The sequence below is a fragment of the Lynx rufus genome, unplaced genomic scaffold (genome assembly GCF_022079265.1).
Source record: "Lynx rufus isolate CCGP_SWC_20201006 ecotype Redwood Valley unplaced genomic scaffold, mLynRuf1.p SCAF_16, whole genome shotgun sequence".
NCBI lineage: Eukaryota > Metazoa > Chordata > Mammalia > Carnivora > Felidae > Lynx > Lynx rufus.
Window position 1 is genome coordinate 46,022,341 of NW_025814830.1, and position 23,590 is coordinate 46,045,930.

General features: G+C 44.2%; 1 protein-coding gene across 1 annotated transcript; it reads right to left on the reverse strand.

The window, feature by feature from the left end:
* Nucleotides 1-1,815: 1,815 nt before the first annotated feature.
* On the reverse strand, nucleotides 1,816-21,878 carry TMEM231 (transmembrane protein 231). The gene is made up of 7 exons (XM_047078788.1): nucleotides 20,640-21,878; nucleotides 20,379-20,548; nucleotides 7,981-8,109; nucleotides 7,498-7,641; nucleotides 5,332-5,413; nucleotides 4,083-4,188; nucleotides 1,816-3,726 (listed from the first exon to the last, which is right to left on the reverse strand). Exons 1-7 carry the CDS (start codon nucleotides 20,776-20,778, stop codon nucleotides 3,546-3,548), a joined length of 951 nt encoding a protein of 316 aa, XP_046934744.1. The 5' UTR covers nucleotides 20,779-21,878; the 3' UTR covers nucleotides 1,816-3,545.
* Between the last annotated feature and the right edge of the window lie 1,712 nt (nucleotides 21,879-23,590).

Consider the following 23,590-nt stretch of genomic DNA (forward strand, 5'->3'; position numbering starts at 1 on the left):
GTGCGGGGCAGTCGTGGGGCAACGACAAGACGCGGACTGGGGCGCCCCTGCCCGGAGCCCCCCACCCGTGCCGGGCGCCGCGCCCCCCGCGCCCTGCGCCCCGCGCCGCCAGTGCAGCCGCCCGCTGCCCGAGAAGAGCGCGCACAATGAGGCGCTTTCAGACGTGGCTGCGGTCCCGGAGCCGGCGGGCGGGAGCCGGGGCGGGAGGGACGGAAGGAAGGAAGGAGCCGGTTGGCCCCCGGCTCCCACTACCCTCCCCACCTCGGGGGAGGGGCGGCCGCCCGGGGGCGGGGGCGGGGGCGGGCGCGGGAGGGCGGGGTGAGGGCGGGCGCAGGTGGGCCCCGGGGGCAGCGGGAGGATGTCAAAGGGCGCTGGCGCTCACCCCCTCACCCGACTAGCTGACCGAAAGAGTTGTCTCCCGCTCCGGTCGCGGAGAGCGAAGCCTCCGGGGAGCACAAAAGGCCCTGGCGAGGGAAATCAAATCGTAATCTTGCCCCCCCCCCCCCCGCTCTCTGTGTCATCCTCGAAGCGAAGTGCCTTGGAATCCAAGCCGCTTTCCCAAGCCCCCAGCCTCAGACCTAAGTAAGCCAAGTCCAAGGCATCCTGATGCCGAGCGGACAGCGCAGCCTCCCCAGCCAGTAGCCCAGCTGGGAGGGGCCGAGACGCCAGGTGGCCCTCAGGACCTAAGCCCAGAGCTGCCCCCTCCTCCCGTCCCTTCCCTGTTCTAGTCTCATCCCAGAGGCACAGGCTTGGTAGCAAGTCCGGGTAAATACAAGATACATTTCAAAAAGTAAAGCATTCCGTCCCCCTTCCCCGCCCAGATAACAACAGAGTCCAGGCATCTGAAAAAAAATTCTGACCTCCTACAATCCGTGCTGGGATCTAAAAGAAGTCTCTGCTGCTGGGAGTATAAATTAGTGCATTCTTTCCAGGATGCGGTTTGGCAAGATGAATTTAAATCCTTAAGAACGGCCATAAGCTTTCTGAATTAGTAATTCCTTTCTAGCATCTAACTTAAGGAAATAAACTGGCAAGAAGGATTTATACACAAGGTTCATAGAAGTGTTTATGATAATGAAAAAATTAGAAAGACTACAAAAGATTAGAAAGATGTGTGCCAGAATGCCAATCGTGATAACTTCTACATTTACAGACAACTTATTTTCTTTAGGTTTCTGTAATTTTACATTTTCCCCAATAGGCATTTAGAACTTCTCTGGTCAGAAAGAAACAAGACGTCTTTTAAAAAGCACGAACATGAAGAGAAAGAATAAAAGAAGACAGAGAATTGCCTTATTAATCTTCCATGATGGGACCTAAGCAGGGCCTTAGGGAGCCTCACCTGATTCAAACAGAAACTGGAAAATCATTTACTGAAATTAGAGATCTGCCCCCCCCCCCGCCACACCCCACATATTGAGTAATTGTCTCAAACCTTGACTTAGCTGTGAGTTACAGCTCAGTTGATAAAATCCTGTATATTTCTCACCTTTCCCCTCTTCCAACTACACTGTGTCATTCCCCTTTGGAAGCTACCAACATCTGATCCGTAAATAATTTGATATTCACCAGACACAGTTGTAATTTTCCAGCCTGTGGGTTTCCACATGCCATGTGGATTCCACCAAAAACTCACATTTACTTGGGGCAGGACCAGGGGATGTTGCCAAAGAGCTAACAAAAGCTCCAAGGTCTTTGGGCAGAGCCCTGGCAACGGAAGGCTGCCGGTGAGTAACTCGGAGAAGTGTGCGCAACCTCTGCCCTCCCCATCCCCACCCCCTTTGCAAAGTCTTCTCATAACAGACACGTGCAGCCTTCCATTTTGAATGTTTTAATTAGAAAGGTACAAAATATCATGGTTCTTTATACAAGTTCTGCCTGAAAATAATTTAACAAAATGCAAAGCGGTGTTAATTCATGTCTTTAGCTATCTTCCCGTTTCTCCTTACCTTTTTGTGATTCAAACCAAAAACCATTTTTCATTTAAATCCCAAGAAAAAATGTGTAGGTATATAAACAGCCCTAGATAGTAAAAGACAAGGCAGAGGGGCCAGTGTTAAGCTAGTTTTGTGCTTGAATACTTCAAAGCGGCTGTTTCCAAAACTCTTATCTTGGTCAGCCTGAAAGAAAAGGTGCTTTGGAAATGAGAACTGAATCTCCAAGGTAAACTGAGGCATACACGTGTAGAGGAGTGTGTGGGTGGGTGGGCCTGACGCATGGTTCAGAGCAGGCGTGTCTCCAGTGCCAGTGACATCTTGGGATCATAAAGCAGATCCATCTGTCCTTTGAGGACAGCTCATTTCCTCAGGCCAGGAACGGCGAACTAGCCTTCCGTGTGCAACAGAGGCCCATTTCAGCAGTCCCATCCTGATGACACTCATTTAGGCAGGAGGTTGATCCTGTCGGACCGCTTGTCATTCTGCTAACAACCAGGCCGGATTAGGCTGTCCTGGGCGGGCAAGCATCCTCTTTACCCTCTCAGTGCACCTTGTTCGTTCTCCCCAAAGCTGCTCACTCTGACGGGCACCCTGTCCCTTCATCACGGGAAATACAAGTAGCTGGGTCTCCTGCTAGCCCTCCAAACAAATTCTGTGGTTGTTGGCAGTGGGAGCCAATACCAACAACAGGTCCTCTGTCACCCGCGTCCTTTTCAAGAAGTGGGGGAGGGCTGTCAAGGAGGAGGAGTGGCAAGTGTCCAGGCTGTTGGGTAAGGGCCAGAGAGAAAGAAACTGTTGTTACAATCCTTACTTCCCCCACTGTTGCGGAGGGGACTGTGAACGAAAGAGCACTCTGGCTTCAGCCTGCTGTTCCAGGGGCACAGACAGGGCAAAAGGCAGGGCACAAAGCCAGCCACAGCAGGGCAGGGATAAAGGGCTGCTCAGCCCAGCTGATGACAGACCACTGTCTGTTAGCCTGAGGGCAGGTGGATGGTCCCGGTGTCCTGGAGTCGCCCACCGGACACGTGTGCGTGCATGTGCTCTCCAGCGCTCCCTTTCTCTCGCTCCCATTCTCCCCCTCAAGGACCTCTCAGTTCTGGAAACCAAAGTTCTGAATGGGAAATTTAGATGCTCAGGAGTGGAAAGTGCTACTGATTTGCATATCTCTCACAAGAGAGGCCTGAAAGAGTAAAAAGTGGTTTACAATAGTGGGAAGAAATGCATAGCATGTTTCTCAGTTCAAGAGAGGAAAAGTCTTTGCTTGACCAGAGATGGGACTCTTTCCAAGAGTTCTGAACTGACTGCAGTTTTCTCCTGAAATTCAAGTCTAAGGCAAAAAAAAAAAAAAAAAAAAAAAGCAAATTATAGCCTTCAGGAACCTCTGGATGTTTCCACAAACTAGTCCCTGAAGATTGTGGAGGTGCTTAGAAGACATGGAATTTGCGTAGAGAAAACTTACAACGGATTGTCCTTTGTCTCTGATAGGAAAAGGACACGCACGGGCACGTGTCCATGAGGAGCTCTTTGCAAAAATTTCTTAAGATGGCCGTTCCCAGAAGACAAGGCTGAGGTAGCCAGGGTCCTGCTTAGTTCTCAGAAATGGTCTTCTTATGATAAGTGCTCCTTATACAGTTCTCCCTGGGGCATTATGGTGACAGGGATCGTGGTCACCACCTGATTCTGAAACACAAATCTTTTGATTCTTTCAAACACCCAGAGGAAGATAAGCAGGATACTGACATACTGGATCCAGGCAAACTTTATCATTTCCCAGAATCCTGGTAGATAAGTACAGCCAGTTAAGGAGTCACAGATGATATTTTCTAAGTGGAAGTTAAGCCAAAGGTTTAGTTTAGACAGGAAATGGCAAAAATGTTTCAAATGCCCTTATGATAAAAGGGACGATAGAAGATTATTAATACATACATATGGATGATTCTGGTCTGAAGAATCGTCCAGAGCTTTGAAGAGGAAATGAGGTTGTTTTTTTTGTTTGTTTGTTTTTTGTCCCTGCACGAACAGCAGACGGAGTCATTTAAGCAATTTCCAATCTGAGGCTTCCCATATCTGTCCCTTCTTGGGACAAGGGAGGCACTTTCCTGTTTTTGAAACTGAGCTACTATGGCTCTTTAACAGAAAGGATATGAAATGACTTCCACTGGGTACCGGATGATGGCGTTAATCACAAATGGAGCCTCGGCGGCCCTTCCCACCAGCCAGATGGGGTTGGAGTCCATCAGGACGGTGGTTACTGCAACACAAGCAGGAGTTAAATCAATCCATGAATGCTCTCTCAATAAAATAATAAGGACTATCAAAGTACTCTTTGACCCCTCATGCAAATTCTGCACATCAGAACTTTTCCCAAAAAAATGACTCAGAAGGAAAGAGAATTGACTATGCAAAGCTGCTCACAAATTATTTGCTGAAACACTTGTCAAAATATTTATGTTACAAACTTGGAACCGTCTGTGTGTTCTTCCACTGCTGAATGGCTAAGCAAAGGAATACTATGCTACCACTAAAAATAATACCAATTAAAACTTTGTAGTAGCGCGGGGAAATATTTACATTACGAAGTACAAAAAAAAAAAGTTGGATCCTAAAATGTTTTATAAACTATGATAAGAGCTGTATAAAAAAAATCTGCATATGGACAAAGACTAGAAGGAATAAAGAAAGAAAAGTTGTAGATGAGTGTTTTTGTTTTAACATTCCTCTGGTTTGGGAATAATGCCACCAGTGTATTACAAAAATTCAGGAAGAAGTACTGGGATTGTGGTCCTCACAACTTGATAAATGTGTGTGGGTGGTATCTACGATGTCCGGCTGCCACGTAATGCTTCAGATGCCTTTAGAGGAAACCTCAGACGGCCAACCAGACCAATGTGCTGAGTCAAGCACACACACTGGCCCGAGAGCCTTTCCTCTGTGAGGGATGGACACGCTCAGCGTTCCAGCCAGAACGCCGGGCCCCGTGCTCTACTTCAGCTGCTTATTTGGGGGTAAGTCAGTCACATTCCCTACTTCTAGCTGAAAGCCAGGGTTAGCAATTTGTCTTTGGCTCCTTTTACAGGTGTGGTGGGGGAGCAACTCAATTAGGCATTTACAGAAAAAAAGAAATCCATCAAGCTAGTGATCAATAAACATGAGACATAAATGAGCACTCACCTGCTGGACGTTAAGAGTAGCGGTGGCAGGGGCGGGGTGTGGGGTCTTTAGATCAGGAGGAAAAGGACAGACCCTGGGTAGCCTGTCCCCCTCCCATCACTGAGTAGTCACTGGCTTGGACATTTTTATCATGACAAGAGCTCCAGTTGTGGTTTTGTCCAATGTTCCCACTGACCTGGAAGGTCCTGGAGAAGCAGCTGAATGCATTGTACCCATGACTCACCATTCCTGTCCTGGTAAGCGGCAACAATGTGGGTGAGGTCATAGTCACGGGCAAAAGGGCTGGTCCCGTTGATTACAGACACCTGGGATGTGGCAGGAGGGTGTGGAGTGAGCCCCCAGCCACTTTTCCACTCATCCTTCTCTCCTCCCACCCACCCACAGCTGAGACTGGCCTGTCGTGCATGGTGGCCTGCTCAGGCATCAGTAACCCTTTCTTCAAGGATGGATGACCTCCCGTGCAACAATTTTTTCTAATGTTTATTTATTTTTGAGAGAGAGAGACAATGGGAGGGGCAGAGAGAGAGAGGGAGACACAGAATCTGAAGCAGGCTCCAGGCTCTGAGCTGTTAGGACAGAGCCCGATGCGGGGCTCGAACTCATGAACTGCAAGATCATGACCTGAGCTGAAGTCGGCCGCTTAACAGACTGAGCCACCCCAATAATTTAAATCATCTATGTTCAGTCTTCCCTTCTGCAGGGATAGAAACAGGGGTCAATATCCACCTTTCACAGGTTTTACAGCTAGTTATAAAATACCCCTCTCTATTCCAAGGGGAGCAGTAATTCCTTACATTTTTTAAGGAGACCATATTTTCAACCTCTTTGTCTTTTTCTTGCTCTTCCTTGAATGCTCTGTAATTTATCTCTTTTAAGTGTAGAAATGAAAATAGGATAAAGTACAAATAATAAGCATCTGATCCTTTGAAGAAGGAAACGATCTCCTGCCTTCTAATATCACATTCCTGTTGACATATGCTACTATATAAACCTTCATATAAAATGTTTATATCTTGGGGTGCCTGGGTGGCTCAGTCGGTTGCGTGTCAGACTCAGCTGCAGTCTTCGGCACCGTGTTGGGCTCTGTGCTGAGCCGACGTTGCTGAGCGTGCTTGGGATTCTCTCCCTCTCTCTCTCTGCCCCTCCCCTGCTCGTGCATGCCTGCTCTCTCTCTCTCTCTCAAAATAAATAAGCTTAAAAAAAAAGGTTTATATCTTATAGTCCCCCTCCTTTTCTTTTTTTTAACTTATATTGATTATGGCTAAACTGACCATAAATACATTTATCTGGAACAGTCCTGGTTTATGCCTGTAATAACTGATAACACTGAATTTCATTTTCAAAAGTAGAGCAGCCCAACTTATGTGGCCCCCCAGTGGTAAAAGAAAGGTTAGTCATGAGCGATCATATGCATGAGTTCCAGCCCCGGAGAGACAGTTCATGGTTCTGTTATTTACAAGCGGCAGTATTTGAGGAAAATTCATTAGTCTCTATCCGCCCCAGTTTCCTCATGTGTGAAAGGCGAGTTCAGTCTTTCAACAAATCTGTCTGAGTGCTTTCAGTGTGCCAGGCCCTGTTTTAGGTACTGGAGTGACAGTACAGAAGATGTCAGTGCTTTTGCCACTGGGGAAAAACAGCTAGCAAAGAACTGAAAACAGATCTTCGATATTTCCAGTGGAAGTACAGAAAAGAAATCTGGGTGTGGAGTGGTGGGCAGGGAGGAGAATGCTCTTTAGAAAGGAGTGTCAGGGAAGGACTGTGCTCAGGGATATTCCAGCAGGGACCCGAATGCAGTAGCAGAGCAGGCTGTGTGGACACTTGGCAGAGGGAAAGGCCAAGTGCATAACCTGGCGGGGCGGGGGGGCAGGAACTTCCTTTTGCAGGCTTGAGGAACAGCAAGAGGGCCCGTGTGGCTAGAAAGCAGGCAGGGGGACCGTGATAGGACAAGAGGCTGGAGAGCTGGGAAATGACAGGAGCAGGCGTCTCACGAGGCTGCTGTCATGATTCAATGAGATGATATATTTAAACCTCTTAACGCAGGGCTGGCATATGTTATGTGCTTAATAAACGGTGGTTAGTACGATTCCCCCAGTGTTTTACACGAACTGCAAAACACCGCTTGGAATATGCCGTGTGTGTGCACACGGGCACCCAAAAACAACACGCAGTTTAGTTCTTAAAGACAGATCCCCCCCCTCTTTTTAGATACAAATACAGGTGTATCTGTCTCTATGTTTTGAAAGAATTCATGGCAAGAATTCCTCAGAAATCCTCTTCTGTGCCACCCACAGAAAAATGCTATTTCCAACTTTCATGTCCTCCCTCTTCAAAGAACTTGGGAAACGGTAACAGAGAGAAACAAGAGGTGGACAGTAAAAAGCACCCTTACGTTGTACCGAACGTCGAGGCCACCGCAGCTTAGGGGATGCTTCTGCTGCAGCCTCAGGTCTCCGTTCACATAGAGCTGGGACCCTGGCACAGCAAAGGAGGACTGGAGAAACGCCATGCTCTGCATCACGAATGTCGACATCCTCTGAAATCATCACAAGGAGAGACGATAGCCATTTCAGTCACATCGGAAGGCTCTGCGTTCCCAGCATCCCTGTCTGTGGTTGCTGCCTACTAGTCCCTTAAACACCAGGGTTAGCCATGCAGGAAGCACCCCGCCCAGAAAACCCTCTGAGCGTCTTAGCAGCTCACCTACATTAATAGGACCCCAATGAGAAGCATTCGATTTCCCTCAATTAAACCCCACACTACACCTCATAATAGAGCCTTGTGCAGCGTGAGTTTTCCTAGAGATCAGGGAGAGGGCTCCGTTCTATTAAAAGACAAAAGGGAGGGGACGGGCTGCCGCAAGGAATGGACTCACGTGCAATCGGTAGGAGAAAGTCAAGATGAGCTGCACACCAAGAACATGTTCCGTGGACTGCAGAGGAAGCTCCAGTTTAAAATGTAACACGTCCATTTTCCCATCCTGGTTCTTGTCTTCTTCTCGAGTCTAGGAAACCCAAAGAGGGCCAGTGACCCTGGTCCTTAATGAGTCTGGGAAGAAGCCACTGTTGTACACGTGACCCATTCCTTTGCTATTCACAGGATTTATCTCCCCCACCAAAGGAAACAAAGGAATAAATGGGTATAAATGGATCAATATCAGGGAAAGAGACGCCATGTGCGTGGCCCCTGAGCTTTCGTACTAGTGCTTCTCAAACTGAAGAGGAGCTTGAAGCGGCAAGATCAACAGCACCGGGATGGCATTTTTCTTTTTTCGTTGTCTCCTTTGATCTTTTTGGTTTGTTGTGCTGCTGGCGTGTTCTTCTTTCTTTGGAAACACATCTTGAGTTTACATGGAATATTTAAATAGCACATTAGAATTGCCTTCTGCTTCTCTAGAAGTCAGCTTTTTATTTTTATTTAAAAAAAATTTTTTAATGTTTATTTATTTTTGAGACAGAGGGAGACAGAGCATGAGCAGGGAAGGGGCAGAGAGAGGGAGACACAGAATGTGAAGCAGGCTCCAGGCTCCGAGCTGTCAGCACAGAGCCCGACGCGAGGTTCGAACTCACAAACTATGAGATCATGACCTGAGCCGAAGTCAGGCGCTTAACCGACTGAGCCACCCAGGCGCCCCTAGAAGTCAGCTTTTTAAAATAGAAAAAAGGGGAGCTGGGTGGCTCAGTCGGTTGAGCATCCGACTTTGGCTCAGGTCATGATCTCACAGTTTGTGAGTTCGAGCCTCGCATCAGGCTCTGTGCTGTCAGTGCGGAGCCTGCTTCCGATCCTCTGTCTCCCTCTCTCTCTGCCCCTCCCCTGCTTGTACTCTTGCTCTCTCTCTCAAAAGTAAATAAACATTAAAAAAATTGTTTTAAATAGAAAAGAAATGAATCTTCCTCGTTACGCATTCCCCCAAACAGACTCAGAAGAAAACCACCGAGTTCTACTTATACTTTGTTTAACCACGAGCGTCTTTGCTTTAGACTATCGATACTGGACCTCGTTCTCATCATGGATGTCGGGGCTTGGAAGCTGAGTGCCTCTTTTAGTACCAATCAACACAATGAAAAAGGAAGCTATGTAAAATCAGTGAGGCATTAAAACTACACAGATGATTTACAAATTATGGACATGAAAGTAGGGAAAACAGAGACCTAAGGAAGGAAAAAGGCAAATGACGGCTCATAAAAAACACCAGAATCCGGCCTCACCTCCCATAGTCCCACCCCATAGTGACCCTAAAATGAGTAACCGGGAAGATGGTCACTGAAATAAGATCACTGTGACACGATTCCTTGGCACAGCTCTGGATCCTGTTGCTACAAGTGACCCTTTTCCCCTGTAGGTCCTCAGAAAGATTCTACTATGGTATATCAACATTCTCATCTGCATGCTCTGTGAACAGATTCATTTTGCTTTCTGCCATTACTACCATGCAAGGAAGAGATTCTTTGTTCTTTTTCGGGCTACTACGGTTGTTTGAGATGAAGCCAGCTCAGTTTTCAGGACCTTTCAATCATGTCTTTCCTTCTAGACAATAATGTCCTTATCCTAGGCCTTGTGACAGAGAAGCCTACCCTCTCTCTCTTCTGTCGGATTCTGTTTTCTCTGTCCTGTTCCATCAGCTTCACAGGTGTAGGGGAGAGATATCTGTTACAAGGCTGGCGATCAAGTCGCTGAGGCAATGAGGTATTAGCAATTTTGAGTAGGATGGGGAACAGGCTGCCTTGTCTTCCCGTGAATTTTCTTTGGTTGGGAAGACTGGCGAGACAAAGTCGCGTTAACTCTACGTAGCGGACCCCTGCCTTCTGGATCTTAGGATTGGAGAGGAAGACAAAGATCAAACGTCTCCACTTGCAGGACAGGAGAGTGGCTGGGATGAGTTGCTAGAAGAATCCAGACCCCAACACAGTGTGGGGGGGACAGAAATGCATTTTTTATTTGATCTTTACAATAAAGCCTGAGGGAAGCAGAGCGAGTATTATCCCCACTGTATGGACGAGAAAATTGAGGTTCAGGGAGATGGAGGGGTTTGTCATGTGTGGCTAGTAGTGGTAAAGACTGGATTTGAAACCTCATCTTTGACTTAGAATCTCGTCCTCTTTCTAGGACTAAAACACCCAGACTTAAAAAACCAAACCCTCAAGGGGAAAACGTTGGGTAGGACAAATCTTTTTGCAAAACGCCAGCATCAAAGTTTGTAAGTCTGTGTTCTGTCTGTGCACACACTTCTGCTTCAAGTTCACACAGGACAGGGATCTGACACCGAGGAATCATTTAGTGTCTGCCTGTTAAATTCACACGTTCCTTTGTCAAGTATTTTTTTAGGGGCCTACTAGGTGCCAGGCACTGTCGGGTGCTGGAAATACAATGGCAACCAAAACAGATGAACTCCTTACCCTAATGGCGCTTTTGTTCCCGGCCAGGGAGGCAGAAGATAAATCAATAAACAAATGTGGTAAGGGCCACAAAGAGAGATAAAATAGGCTGAAATGAAAGAATGACAGGGTAGGATTTCACAGCCATTTTTTAAAGGAAATTTTCAGGAATATCTGACTGTGGGAGGCTGGAATGAAGTGAGGTGATGAGGCACAGAAATATCTGGGGTAAGAGTGATCCCTGCTGACAAAGTTCACCCGCTCCGCGCTGTGCGCTGTGTGCAAAGTGGGTCAGTGCTTAAGGGAGCGACGAGGCCAGTGCCGCCGAGTGGGTGAGGAGGGAGGTGGAGGCTGAGGCCAAGGCAGCAGGGGGGTGAACGAATGATGTATGCACTGCATATCCCACAAGCGCCCGCCGTCAGGTCCGGCTGTCACCCCCGCAGGGTGGGCAGGGTGGGCTGCATTTCTGTGCCAGCACTTGGACCACTGATGACATCCACCATTTCATTCCACTGAGTTCAAATCAAGCTTAACACATGTGCAACAGGTCTAAAGGCAGGCATTCAGAGAGCTAATACTTCTTTAACACAAGTTCAAGGTTAGTATCTAAAACCCAATTGGTGTGTTTGGCTGAGAGAATTCATAAATTACACCAGTACCTTATTTTTACAAGGCATATGTGCAATTTGAAGCAATCTGTATATCCATTGATTGTCCCATCTGATTCCTCTGCATACCTCAGCTATAGTAAAAATTAGCAATAATTAAAAAGAGCTCTTTACAGTATTACACTGAGGCTAAGAAAGGGTATGGGACCCAGTGACAGAACTGGGGCTAGGACTTAAGATTTACAGGCTCTATTTAGTGCTCCTTCTACAATAGCCCACAAGAACCTTAATTTCAGGGGCGCCTGGGTGGCTCGGTCCGTTAAGCGTCTGACTTCGGCTCAGGTCATGATCTCACAGTTTGTGGGTTTGAGCCCCACATCAGGCTTTGCACTGATGATGTGGAGCCTGCTTTGGATTCTGTGACTCCCTCTCTCTCTGCCCCTCCCCCACTCTCTCTCTCTGTCTCTCAAAAAAATAAATAAACATTATAAACTTTTTTTTAAAAAAGAACCCTAATTTTAAAGATTTCTGGTGGTTAAAGCAGGATAATCCTTTAGGATATATGGGAAATCAATACAAATATACTAGATGAGATAAATGCAGGCATTGGTAGGTTTAGTCAATTCTCATCAGTGTGCCTAGATCCATCTGGGGCCAATCAGGAAGACAGAAACAAAAGTAAACAATAACTTTAACAGAGGGAGTGTAGTACAGGGAATAATTAGTAACAAAGGTATTAGAGGATCAGAAAGGCAGGAGGGGAGTACCAGGTTAGGGTGACGGCAGGAAGCAGCACCACACCTAGGTCTGCAGAAGGAAGGGAAGAGGCTGGCATTACCTCAAGGAGCTGGGACCCAGACCTCAGGAGCCTGGAAGAAAGAACCCACCAGAGGGAATCAATAAGGCTGGAGACTTCTTCCTTCGGTTTGCTTAACCCGGGCAATGGTTCTTCCCTCTGGTTGCAGTTTCAAGTTTTCTCCCACTCCCAGAAGTAAGCTCATCATGCCTCCTACAGGCCGAGCCTCACAGAGAGCCAGTGGGCAAAGGAGGATGTGGTTTTCAGCAACTCAGAGAGCAGGACAAGGCAGGGTGGAGGAGGATGGGTGTGGAGCGGAACAAGACCCACTGCCATGCACACCACCTGACTGTGAGAGTTGCTGTAAATTTAATCACCGCCATTACTTCCGGAGGGCTCCAACTTGTAACATTTTCCCCATCGGAGATTCTATAGTATTGATGGCTTGTTGGAATTTTGTTAGGCCCCTGTTTGCTTTCATACCTTTTAATTCTTTCATATCATATTCTTTCATCAAAGGTTAATTTATTAATTTTTTTCAAAGGATTTTATGTTTCAGTAATCTCTATACCCAATGTGGGGCTCAAACTCACGATCAAGAGTTGCATGGCTTACCAACTGAGCGAGCCAGGCGCCCCAAGTTTAATTTTTTAGTGTATACCAGTGTCCATCGTGCTGTATTACTTGTCATCATTAGGTGTTTCATTTTTTTCTTTTAATGTTGAAAATATTCTTTGGCACAGTCTTTCGGTCTCCAGCAAAGTAGGGACCAATACTTTATGGCCCCTAGACTCATCAAATCCTTGCTACCTGCATTTCAATGAACCTAAGATACCAACAATTATAAAATGCACCGTTACTTTATATCCTAGCACCTATTATATGGGCACCTGGATGGCTTGGTCAGTTGAGTGTCTGACTCTTGATTTCCGCTCAGGTCATGATCCCAGGATCGTGGAATTGAGGCCGACGTCAGGCTCGGTGCTGAGTGTGAAGCCTGCTTAAGATTCTCTCTCTCTCTGCCCCTCTTCCCTGCTCACCCACTCTCTCTCAAATAAAACAATATATATGTATATACTTATTTATATATATGTACATACATATATATGTATATTGTTATATATATATATAATATACATGTATATACATATACATATATATATACATAATAAATTGATCTAGGGATTCCTAAAACTTCTTTACATTTTGATACTCTTGCATCACTTTGTGACTCAATGTTAGCCATGCTTTTCTATGTAATTTTGTCTTCTGGTAAAATATTTTTAAAAAATTTTTTAACGTTTATTCATTTTTGAGAGACAGAGAGAGAGACAGAGTGTGAGTGGGGAGGGGAGAGAGAGAGGGAGACACAGAATCCGAAGCAGGCTTCAGACTCTGAGATGTCAGCACAGAGCCTAATGCAGGGTTCCAACTCACCAACCGCAAGATCATGACCTGAGCCAAAGTCAGACGCTTAACCGACTGAGCCATCCAGGCGCCCCAATAAATTTTTTTTTCTGATAAAATATTTTTTAAAAATTAACTAAAATCCATTGGTCTGGGCTCTTAAGCAAGCTTTAAAATTATGGGGCGCTTTGGTGGTTCAGTTAGTTGAACATCCAACTCTTGGTTTCAGCTCAGGTCATGATCCCAGCCCCGCGTTGGGCTCTATGCTCAGCATGGAGCCTGCTTAAAATTAGCCTCTCTCTCTCCCTCTGCCCCTCTTCCCAGCTCACACGCGTGCTCTCTCTCTCTCTCTCTCTCTCCCTCAAATACAAATTTTAGGGGCGCCTGGGTGGCGCAGTCGGTTAAGCGTCCGACTTCAGCCAGGTCACGATCTTGCGGTCCGTGAGTTCGAGCCCCGCGTCGGGCTCTGGGCTGATGGCTCAGAGCCTGGAGCCTGTTTCCGATTCTGTGTCTCCCTCTCTCTCTGCCCCTCCCCCGTTCATGCTCTGTCTCTCTCTGTCCCAAAAATAAATAAACGTTGAAAAAAAAATTAAAAAAAAAATATTATCCTTTAAAAAAAAAAAAATACAAATTTTAAAAGTTATGTAGAGCTAGCCTATTTTTAAGTGCCTCTTGAACCTTCCAAATGGCCAACATTTGGTTCTCAGGGTTAAGATAATGTTTAATTATTGTTGCTGGGGTTTTCTTTCAAGATGCCGTTGTCCCTTCTGGAAGTTTTGACCCTGGCACATCTGATGTTTGCACATGGGTAGGCAATGAGGACTATGCCAAGCCTGTCTCCCGGCAGCAGCTATTGTAAGATACCTTAGAGAGGACAGATTTTGATTTGAGAGATGTGAAAACAAAATGGGTATCTCAGACACATGATGCTCTCCATTCACCTTCCTGAATCCCTTTATAGCCTTCAGCCCCCATATTCCATGGGTCCACACATGCCTTAAAGAGCTAAGTCACCTTCACCTTATTGAAGAGAGAGGTCACCCTGTGCTTTTTTTTTTCCTTCTGTCATTAGCAACAATAGCAACAACAAGAAACTCAGACTTTGAAAGCATTTAAAGCATAGGGACTTTAGAGACGCCGTGCAAGGTGATCTGACCAAAAGGAGAAGCAAGGCCGTTTCTGACTGCTGAGGCATTTTCCCAAATTAGCAACCACAAAGCCACTCCCCAGCATTTGGTCAAACCTTGACCTAAAACCACTGCTTCCCTGGTGTATTACCATAAGATCACCCACCTGCTTTAAAACAAAACTGAGACTTAGTTCACATATGATAAAATATACAATTCAGTAGATTTTAGGATATTCAAAAGTTGTGCAACTATGACCACTATCTAAGTTCCAATTTCAAAATATTTTCTTCATCCAGAAAAGGAACCCCAAGCACATGAGTCACTACCCATCTCTCCCCTCCCCCAATTCCCCAAGCCTGTGGAATCCTAATTTCTGTCTCTACAGATTTGTCTATTCTGAACATTTAATATAAATGGAATCATACGCTGTGCTGTTTTGTGGTTGGATTCTTTCACTTAGCATGTTTTGAAGGTTCATCCATGCTGAACCTTCCTTTCTGTGGTTGAATAATGTTCCATTGTATGGCTATAACACATTTCGTTTATCCATTCATTTGTTGATGGACATTTGGGTTGGGTTTTTTGCTATTAGAAATAAAGCCTCTATGAACATTTGTGCATGAGTTTTTGTGTAGCTATAGGTCTTCAATTCTCTTGGGTACACATATACCTAGGCATGGAGGTGCTAGAAAATACAGTAATTCTAGTTTAACTTTTTGAGGAACTGCAAACTATTTTCCAAAGCGGCTGTGTCACTTTATATACTTAGCAGCTGTTATTGTTTTTGGTTTGTTTTTGCCTTACTTGGGCACTTTCTAAATTTTTTCCTTTAAAAATTGTTGTTGTTATAGTCTAAATATCTGGAATATGTATTACACTCTTACCGTACAAAATTTAAAAGGTAAAAGGGTATACAGCAAAAGAATATATAGTGAAAAAGTTTCTCTCCCATCCTAACCTTAGCTACTTAATTCCTTCCCCAGAGCAATCAATGTTGTGTCTTTTGAATCTTTCCAGAGAAAGAACATGCATGTGTGTATATGTGTATACAACCACACACACATATGTTGCTATTTTTTCTATTATTTTTATATGAATGGAAGCTTACAATATATAATTTTTGGTTTTTGTACTTACCAATTTCTTTTGGAGGCAATTCAATATACAGAGATCCACTTCATTAAAAGAATAGCTAGGGGTGCCTGGGTGGCTCAGTTCGTTGAGCGTCCGACTCTTGATGTCAACTCAGGTCATGATCTCACAGTTTGTGGGCTCGAGCCCCGTGTCAAACCTGCTTTAGAGTGTAGCCTGCTTGGGATTCTTTCTTCCTCTTTCTCTGTCCCTCCCCAACTTGTGTGTGTGCATGCATGCACACTCTCTCTCTCTAATAATAATAATAATAATAATAATAATAATAAACAACTTAGGGGCGCCTGGGTGGCTCAGTTGGTTGAGCATCCGACTTTGGCTCAGGTCATGATCTCACGGTTTATGAGTTCGAGCCCTGTGTTGGGCTCTGTGCTGACAGCTCAGAGCCTGGAGCTTGCTTCAGATTCTGTATCTTCCCCTGTCTCTGTCCCTCCCCCTGCTCACACTCTGTCTCTCTCTCTCTCTCAAAAATAAACAAATATTTTTAAAAAATTAAAAAAATAATAACTTAAAAAAATAGCTATGCCGGGCACCTGGGCTCAGTTAGTTAAGCCTAGGACTCTTGATTTTGGCTCAGGTCAAGATCTCATGATTCTTGAGATTGAGCCCAGGATGGAGCTTGCTTGGGATTCTCTCTCTGCCCTTCCCCCACTTGCATAGGAACTCTCTCAAACTAAATAAACTTAAAAAAAAAAAAAAAAAAAAGCTATGCAACATTCCACTGGGCAGATGTACCACAATTTCTTTGCTGAGTCTTCTATTACTACATGGGTTGTTTACCTAATTACAAACAATGCTGCAATAAGCAACTTTTTATATAACTCGTTTCACATGTGTGCACAAACCTAGGGTACCTGGCTGGAAATGGAAGCAGGCTTGAAACAGGCCTGTACATCTGTAATTTTGATAAGTAAGGACATGTATTCCTTCACAGAGGTTGTTCCAATCTACACTCCCATCAGTGGCATACGAAAGTGCTCACACACTTCCCTACGTCTTGACCACGATGTTGTCACACTTCAATTTTTGCCTATTTGATAGATTAAAAAATGGCATCTCAATATATTCTTTGCATTTCTCTAATCGTGCGTGTGATTTCATATATTTAAGAGTCAGATGTGTTTCCTTTTCTCTGAACTGTTTACATTCTTTCTTTGTTTTTCTAGTGGGTGCTTGGTCTTTTAATTATAGATCTGTAGGCACTTTATGTTAGGGAAAGGAGCTTTTTACAAGTGATACAAATAATAAAACTTTTTCCTAGTTGTCATTTGTGTTTTGACTGTGCTTATGGTTTTACCATGCCAATAGTTTTAAAAAATTATTTTTATTTTTATAGAGTTGAATTTACCCAAAAGTTTCTTTTATGGCTTCTAGATTTAATGTCACACTTCGAATAACCTTTCCTATTCCAAGATATAAAAGCTTTCGCCCACCATTTGTTTCATTACTTTTATTATTTAAAATTTGTTTTCATGTTTATTTTTGACAGAGAAAGACAGAATATGAGTGGAGGAGGGGCCAAGGGAGGGGAGACACCGACTCTGAAGCAGGCTCCAGGCTCTGAGCTGTCAGCACAGAGCCTGACGCGGGGCTCCAACTCACGAACCGTGAGATCATGACCTGAGCCGAAGTTGGAGGCTTAACCGACTGAGCCACCCAGGTGCCCCTTATTTCACATTTTAAATTGAATTTTTATCTGTCTGGACTTTAATTCTGGTGTAGAGTCTGAGCCCTGGCTCCATTTTAACTTTTTCCATATGGCTTCCCAGTTGTCCCTACACCATTTTATTATGTAAGTCAGCTTTCGTCACTGATTTAAAATGCCACCTTTATGATATATGAGTCCTTTTCTATACTTTTTATACAAGTTCTTCAAACCACACTGCTTTACTTATTATGACCTTAACGTATAGTTTATTATCTGATAGAGCTATTCTCCTTGTATTACCCTTCTCTTTGTCCTAGAGTTTCTGTCTATCCCTCCAAACTGTTATGTTTTCATTGAAAATGCATTGAAAGTATAGATTAACCAAGGGAGAAGAGGTATCTTTATGATGTTGAATTTTCCTATCCAAGAGTATGACAGAAATCACCATTCTTTTGATCTCTTTTGTGTCATTCACCAGTCTTTTTATTTACATAGGTCTTGTACATTCCTTGTTGAGCTTATTCCTAATGAGTTTATTTGTTGAGTTGCTGTTGAGATCTGTACTTGCACTATATCTTCTAGCTCGTTGATTTATATCTTATGATTGGAAATTATTCTCAAACCAAGGGCTCAGCTAGAACGAAGCAAATCATTTACTGAGAAAGAACACAGATGATATACTCATAGATTACTTATAGACACTGGCCTGGAATGGAGGGAAAAGAAAGACTAGGAAAAAGGAGCTTTGGCTTTGTGTTACATAGTGTAAAATTACCTGGTATTAAAAAGGATTAATAGTTCTGGGCACCATAAAAATAAGAGATTGTCTTGGTTTCGTGGATGAAAAATTGGCGAAGCAGGGGGAACATGAGCAGTGCTCTTGAGGGAGTAGTTTCCGGTTACAGAGATAAGAGCCTCGCTAACTAGCAGTCAGTTGGGGAAGCCAGTCAGTTGGTGGATGAACAAATGAATGAAACCTAATGTTGTATCCTTGTTTTCATGATTATTTTTAAGTTTTCCTAATTAATTCTTAGACTCAAGTAACCAGGGAGTATGATAGAGAGGAATACACAAATGTGATGAAAAAAAATCTTCTACCAAAAACTTAAAAGACAGGGAATACTAATCTAAAGTAAAATGAGCAAGTTAATTTTTTGTTTGGAATAAACGCTTTTGCTTCCACTTTTGGGAAGTAATCACATGCATGTGGAACACGAGAAATACAGTGGGTATACAGTGAAAAGTAAGCACATCTTGACACAGCCTCTCATCCATAGTCACCCTTCTCCACAGGCATTATCATCTCCAGTAAGAATAAAAATGGGCATGTAATGATTAGTGAGGAGTTATTGAAGGAGATTTGTCTCCAACTCCAGTTCTATGTTTTAAAATCAATTTTTTAATCCCATCTGGTAATTTTTTAATGTTTTTATTATTTATTTTTGAGAGAGGGAGAATGCAATTTGGAAACAGATATGGGGAAGGGACAGAGATAGAGGCAGACAGAGAATCCAAAGCGGGCTCCATGATGAGAGCAGAGAGCCTGATGTGGGGCTCGAACCCACCAACTGTGAGATCATGACCTGAGCCGATGTCTGATGCCTAACCGACTGAGCCTCCCAGATGCCTCTAAAATTAATTTAAAATACCTGATCATTTAAAGAATCAAAGATGTTCAACAATGTTTGTTACAAAACGCAGCAGACTTCCAGCCCCATGGCAAATATTTTCATCTCATTTACTGATTATGTGGAAATGTATCTCCATGTCTTTAAATAACATTAGCACAGGCACTTCTGTATTTCTCAGTGTTGGGCATTCTCTATTGACTTGCCACAAGGAGAGATGAAAGGTTAGTTTTCTGCCCTCCACTCCTCAACTGAGTTTAACTCTCATTTTGGTTAGTCAATCTATATTCAGTGTTCCCATAATTATGACTAAGTAAATCCTTTACCTTTCTCCTTTTTCCTTACTTTTTATTTCACTGGATTTAGTAATTATTTCCTTGGTTAGTTTTATGTTTACTGATACAATTTCAACAAACAGCTTGTATTCCAATTCCTCATAATTTGATGTTCAAAGGTGCAAGATTTACTCAAAATCTTGTTCACTGCAGTATTCTAACAGTGAAAAAGTAAAAGCACATCAAACATTCACCAAGAGAGAATTGTTAAATCCATTACAGTTATTCCATATTGTGAAATACTATGCAGATTTTAAAAAGAATAAGGTTAATTAACAAGTATACATATGCCTAACATGTACCTTTAATTTTGTCATTATATATACTTGTAATTCTTTAATATTTTACAATGAGCATGCATGTTTACCACCAGAAAAAAATATGAAAATTTAAAGTAATCAGAAAAAAACAATCTGAATTCATATTTTGTTTGTTGTTATTCATATGTCCAATCAGATTTAAAAATTTTTGGGGGTAAAGAGATTCAACTTTGGAAGAAGAAAAAATAGAATTTTTATACTTCTAAAGGAAAATGTTTTCAGAAAATGAGCAGAAAGGGGGTGAATGTAGAGGAAACACTCATCCTGAACCAAATACTAAATTACAGACAGTAAAATGTTTCCTTTTCATCCCGGACAGCTGCAAAATGGAGCAGCAGTCACCCTTACAAATCCAGGGAGGCGGGACTGGGCCCCGCACATTCTGGGGAGGTCGCTTGACCGATGAGCGCCTCGGCTTCCACGTGTCAGGTCTGCATTAAAAATGCATGCCCTTGCCGGTCTCTGGGGCGATGCACAAATGCAGCGACACAGTGGGGTAATTAATAAGAACACCTTTCGGCCTTTGTGATTCATAAAGGAATTTTCGCGACCACTCATCCATCAGGCCAGGCCCACGGAAATGACGGGGACGAGACACAGGCTATCCCCAGGCTTCGGGTCTCTGTGTAGGACACATGCTAACAGCAGTGGCTAACTTTCTTGGGGTTGCGGACTGCTTGAAGTCAAATGAGTCAACAGAGTCACTTCCCGGGAAATTAAACATATACACAGGCCAATGTGCCTGTGTACACAATTTTCGTGGGTTCACGACCCCTAAGACCCAAGCTGGGTTTCCCCAGGCCGGGCCCGCTCACCCTCCCCCCGCCACCCTCTCCCAGTCCCGGTGGGCCTCTAGGCCTGAGGGAGAATCACTTACCGAAACCAGCGGGACGCGCAGGTGATCCCCCTGCAGTCGGTTGAAGGCGGGGAACGTGCTCCAGGCCAGGAACCCGCCGTGATCGGGTCCCAGCAGGGCCACGAGTAGCACCTGGTGCTGGAAGCGCACGGTCGGCTGCTCTTCGTAGCTGCTCCGCTTCAGCCAAAGCCCTGAGATAGAGAGGGCAATGGGGAGGTCACGAAGGCGGGCACCGGCACAGCGGGCCGCGGGCACCGGCACAGCGGCCGCGGGCAAGCTCACCGTGGCTCCGGAAGGCCACCAGCAGCGGCGGGATGTACGTGAGCAGGGCGGCCAGCAGCAGGAACAACGCGGCCTTGGAGCAGAGCCCCGCGCGGTAACCGCGCTCCACCGGATGAGAGAAAAGCTCGTAGAGCGCCATGAACTCCGCGCGGAGTCCAGCCCCTTGTCCTGGAGCCCTCGCGGTTCCAGAGGAAGGACCAAGTTTGGCTTCTCCTGGTTGCCATAGCCTTGGTCTCCACGGCAACGGACGGCGCAGCGAAAGGAACCAATAGCAAGGACGCGGGGCCTTGGTAGGGGTGGGGCTAAGGGGGGGCGGTGCCTGCTGGTGGGCGTTAGACCTCCTTTCGGCCTTACGTTCCTTTTCCAAACGCTAAGTGGAAAAAGGGTGTTGCCGAGCCCAGAATCGTCGCCATCCCCTGTGTTAATACTTGCGCAAAACAGGATTTTCCTAAAAGTTGACTTGAAGTAACTACCTGCTTATGTGTCAACTGTTAATCCCCAATGTTGTGCATACTTAAGTCCAATCAATCACAGCACACTACACATTACAGGAAAACACAAATGTGGCTGTAGTTCTGGCGGTGGCCCCGCTAAGACCAAAGCCAGGTCCCTTTGTCTCCAAAATTTGTTGCTTTCACTATACTCCGTAACAGGACAGAGAAACGGGACACAAATCTCTGAGATCCTCGAGGGATAAAAGATAATTACTACATGGTTCTCGGCTATACTTCATTACCTTATACTGGGTACAAGCTTCGCCACCGGTTTTAAGGGAAGCTGGGGTCCTCCACAGAGATGACACTGGCTCATCACTTAATTGAATGCTTCCACCACTATCACCACCGCCCCCCCCAACCCCCAACCAGTATTTCGTGGCAGAAGGAGGCCCTGAAGGATCACATTGCAGTTCCAAAAGGTAGTGTGTTCAGAGAAAAATCCAGTAGTTGATGCCTCTATTTTGAAGGCAATCTAGAAATGTCTTTTAGATGAAGAGAATAGCTGAGATCCTAACAACACAGACACCTGAGAGGTCAAGACATGACCATTTGGGAAAACTATCCAGGGTCCTCCCCATAGTCTAAGATGACAATAACAGCCATAAGATTTTGACATATATGGTCTGGTACTACTCATCCTTGCTTTAAAACTTTTCTGAGCAATCCCTATCCAAATAACACCAGTATTCTTCACAGAACTAGAACAAACAATCCTAAAATTTGTATGGAGCCAGAAAAGACCTCAAACAGCCAAAGCAATCCTGAAAAAGAAAACCAAAGCTGGAGGCATCACAATTCCAGACTTCAAGCCATACTACAAAGCTGTAATCATCAAGACGGTATGGTACTGGCACAAGAACAGACACAATGGAACAGAATAGAGAACCCAGAAATGGACCCGCAAACATATGGCCAGCTAATCTTTGACAAAGCAGGAAAGAATATCCAATGGGAAAAAGACAGTCTCTTCAGCAAATAGTGTTGGGAAAACTGGACTGCAACGTGCAGAAGAATGAACTTGGAGCAGTTTCTTACACCATACACAAAAATAAACTTAAAATGGATGAAAGACCTAAATGTAAGACAGGAAGCCATCAAAATCCTAGAGGAGAAAACAGGCAACAACTTCTTTGACCTCAGTTGCAGAAACTTCTTGACATGTTTCCAGAGGCAAGGAAAACAAAAGCAAAAATGAACTATTTGGACCTCATTAAGATAAAAAGCTTCTGCACAGAAAAGGAAACAATCAGTAAAACTAAAAGGCAACCGACAGAATGGGAGAAGATATTTGCAAATGACATATCAGATAGTTAGTATCCAAAATCTATAAAGAACTTAATCAAACTCAGCACCCAAAAACACAAATAATGAAGAAATGGGCAAAAGACACGAATAGACACTTTTCCAAAGAAGACATCCAGACGGCCGACACATGAAAAAATGCTCAACATCACTCATCATCAGGGAAATACAAATCAAAACCACAGTGAGATACCACCTCACCCCTGTCAGAATGGCTAACGTTAACAACTCAGGCAACCACAGATGTTGGCGAGGATGCAGAGAAAGAGGATCTCTTTTGCACTGTTGGTGGGAATGCAAGCTGGTGCAGCCACTCTTGAATGTATATATGTATACAATGGAATATTACTTGGTGATCCAAAAGAATGAAATCTTGCCATTTATAACAATGTGGATGGAACTAGAGTGTATTATTCCAAGCGAAATAAGTCAGTCAGAGAAAGATAAGTAGCATATGATTTCACTAATATGTGGAATTTAAGATACAAAATAAATGGACGTAAGGGAAGGGAAGCAAAAATAACATAAAAACAGAAAGGAAAACAAACCATAAGCGACTCTTAAATACAGAGAACAAACTGAGGGTTGCTGGTGGGGTGTTGGGTAGGAGGATAGGCTAAATGAGCAAGGGACATTGAGGAGGACGCTTATTGGGGTGAGCACTAGGCATTACATGTAAGTGATGAATCACTAAATTCTATTCCTGAAATTATTATTATGCTTTATGTTAACTAATTTGGATTTAAAATTAAAAAAAAAAACCTTTTCTGGGGTGGCAACACAGCTCTTAAATACAGCAATTGTATGGCTGAAATCTATATTATGATTCTGACATTATACTGTATCTGTGATTTAAGTGAATGACTTTCATTTATTTAAATAACTGTTAAAGCCATATGATTTCATTCATGTGTGGAACTTAAAAAATGAAACAAAAGAACAAAGGGGGAAAAAAAGAGACAACCCCAAAAACAGACTTTTAACTATATAAACAAACAGGTGGTTACCAGAGGGGAGGTGGGTGGGGGGATGGGAGAGATGGATGAAGTACACTTATCTTCGTGAGCACTGAGTAATGTATAGAATTGTTGAATCACTATATTGCATACCTGAAACTAATATAACACTGTATGTTAACATCTCTGAAATAAA

Coding starts and splice junctions, on each gene's coding strand:
- TMEM231 (XM_047078788.1), bottom strand. CDS start 20,778: ATGGCGCTCTACGAGCTTTTCTCTCATCCGGTGGAGCGCGGTTACCGC. Junction 4,189..5,331: donor CGCTTACCAGGACAGGAATG/GTGAGTCATGGG, acceptor CTTGTGTTGCAG/TAACCACCGTCCTGATGGAC. Junction 3,727..4,082: donor TACCCAGTGGAAGTCATTTC/ATATCCTTTCTG, acceptor AACTGGCTGTAC/TTATCTACCAGGATTCTGGG.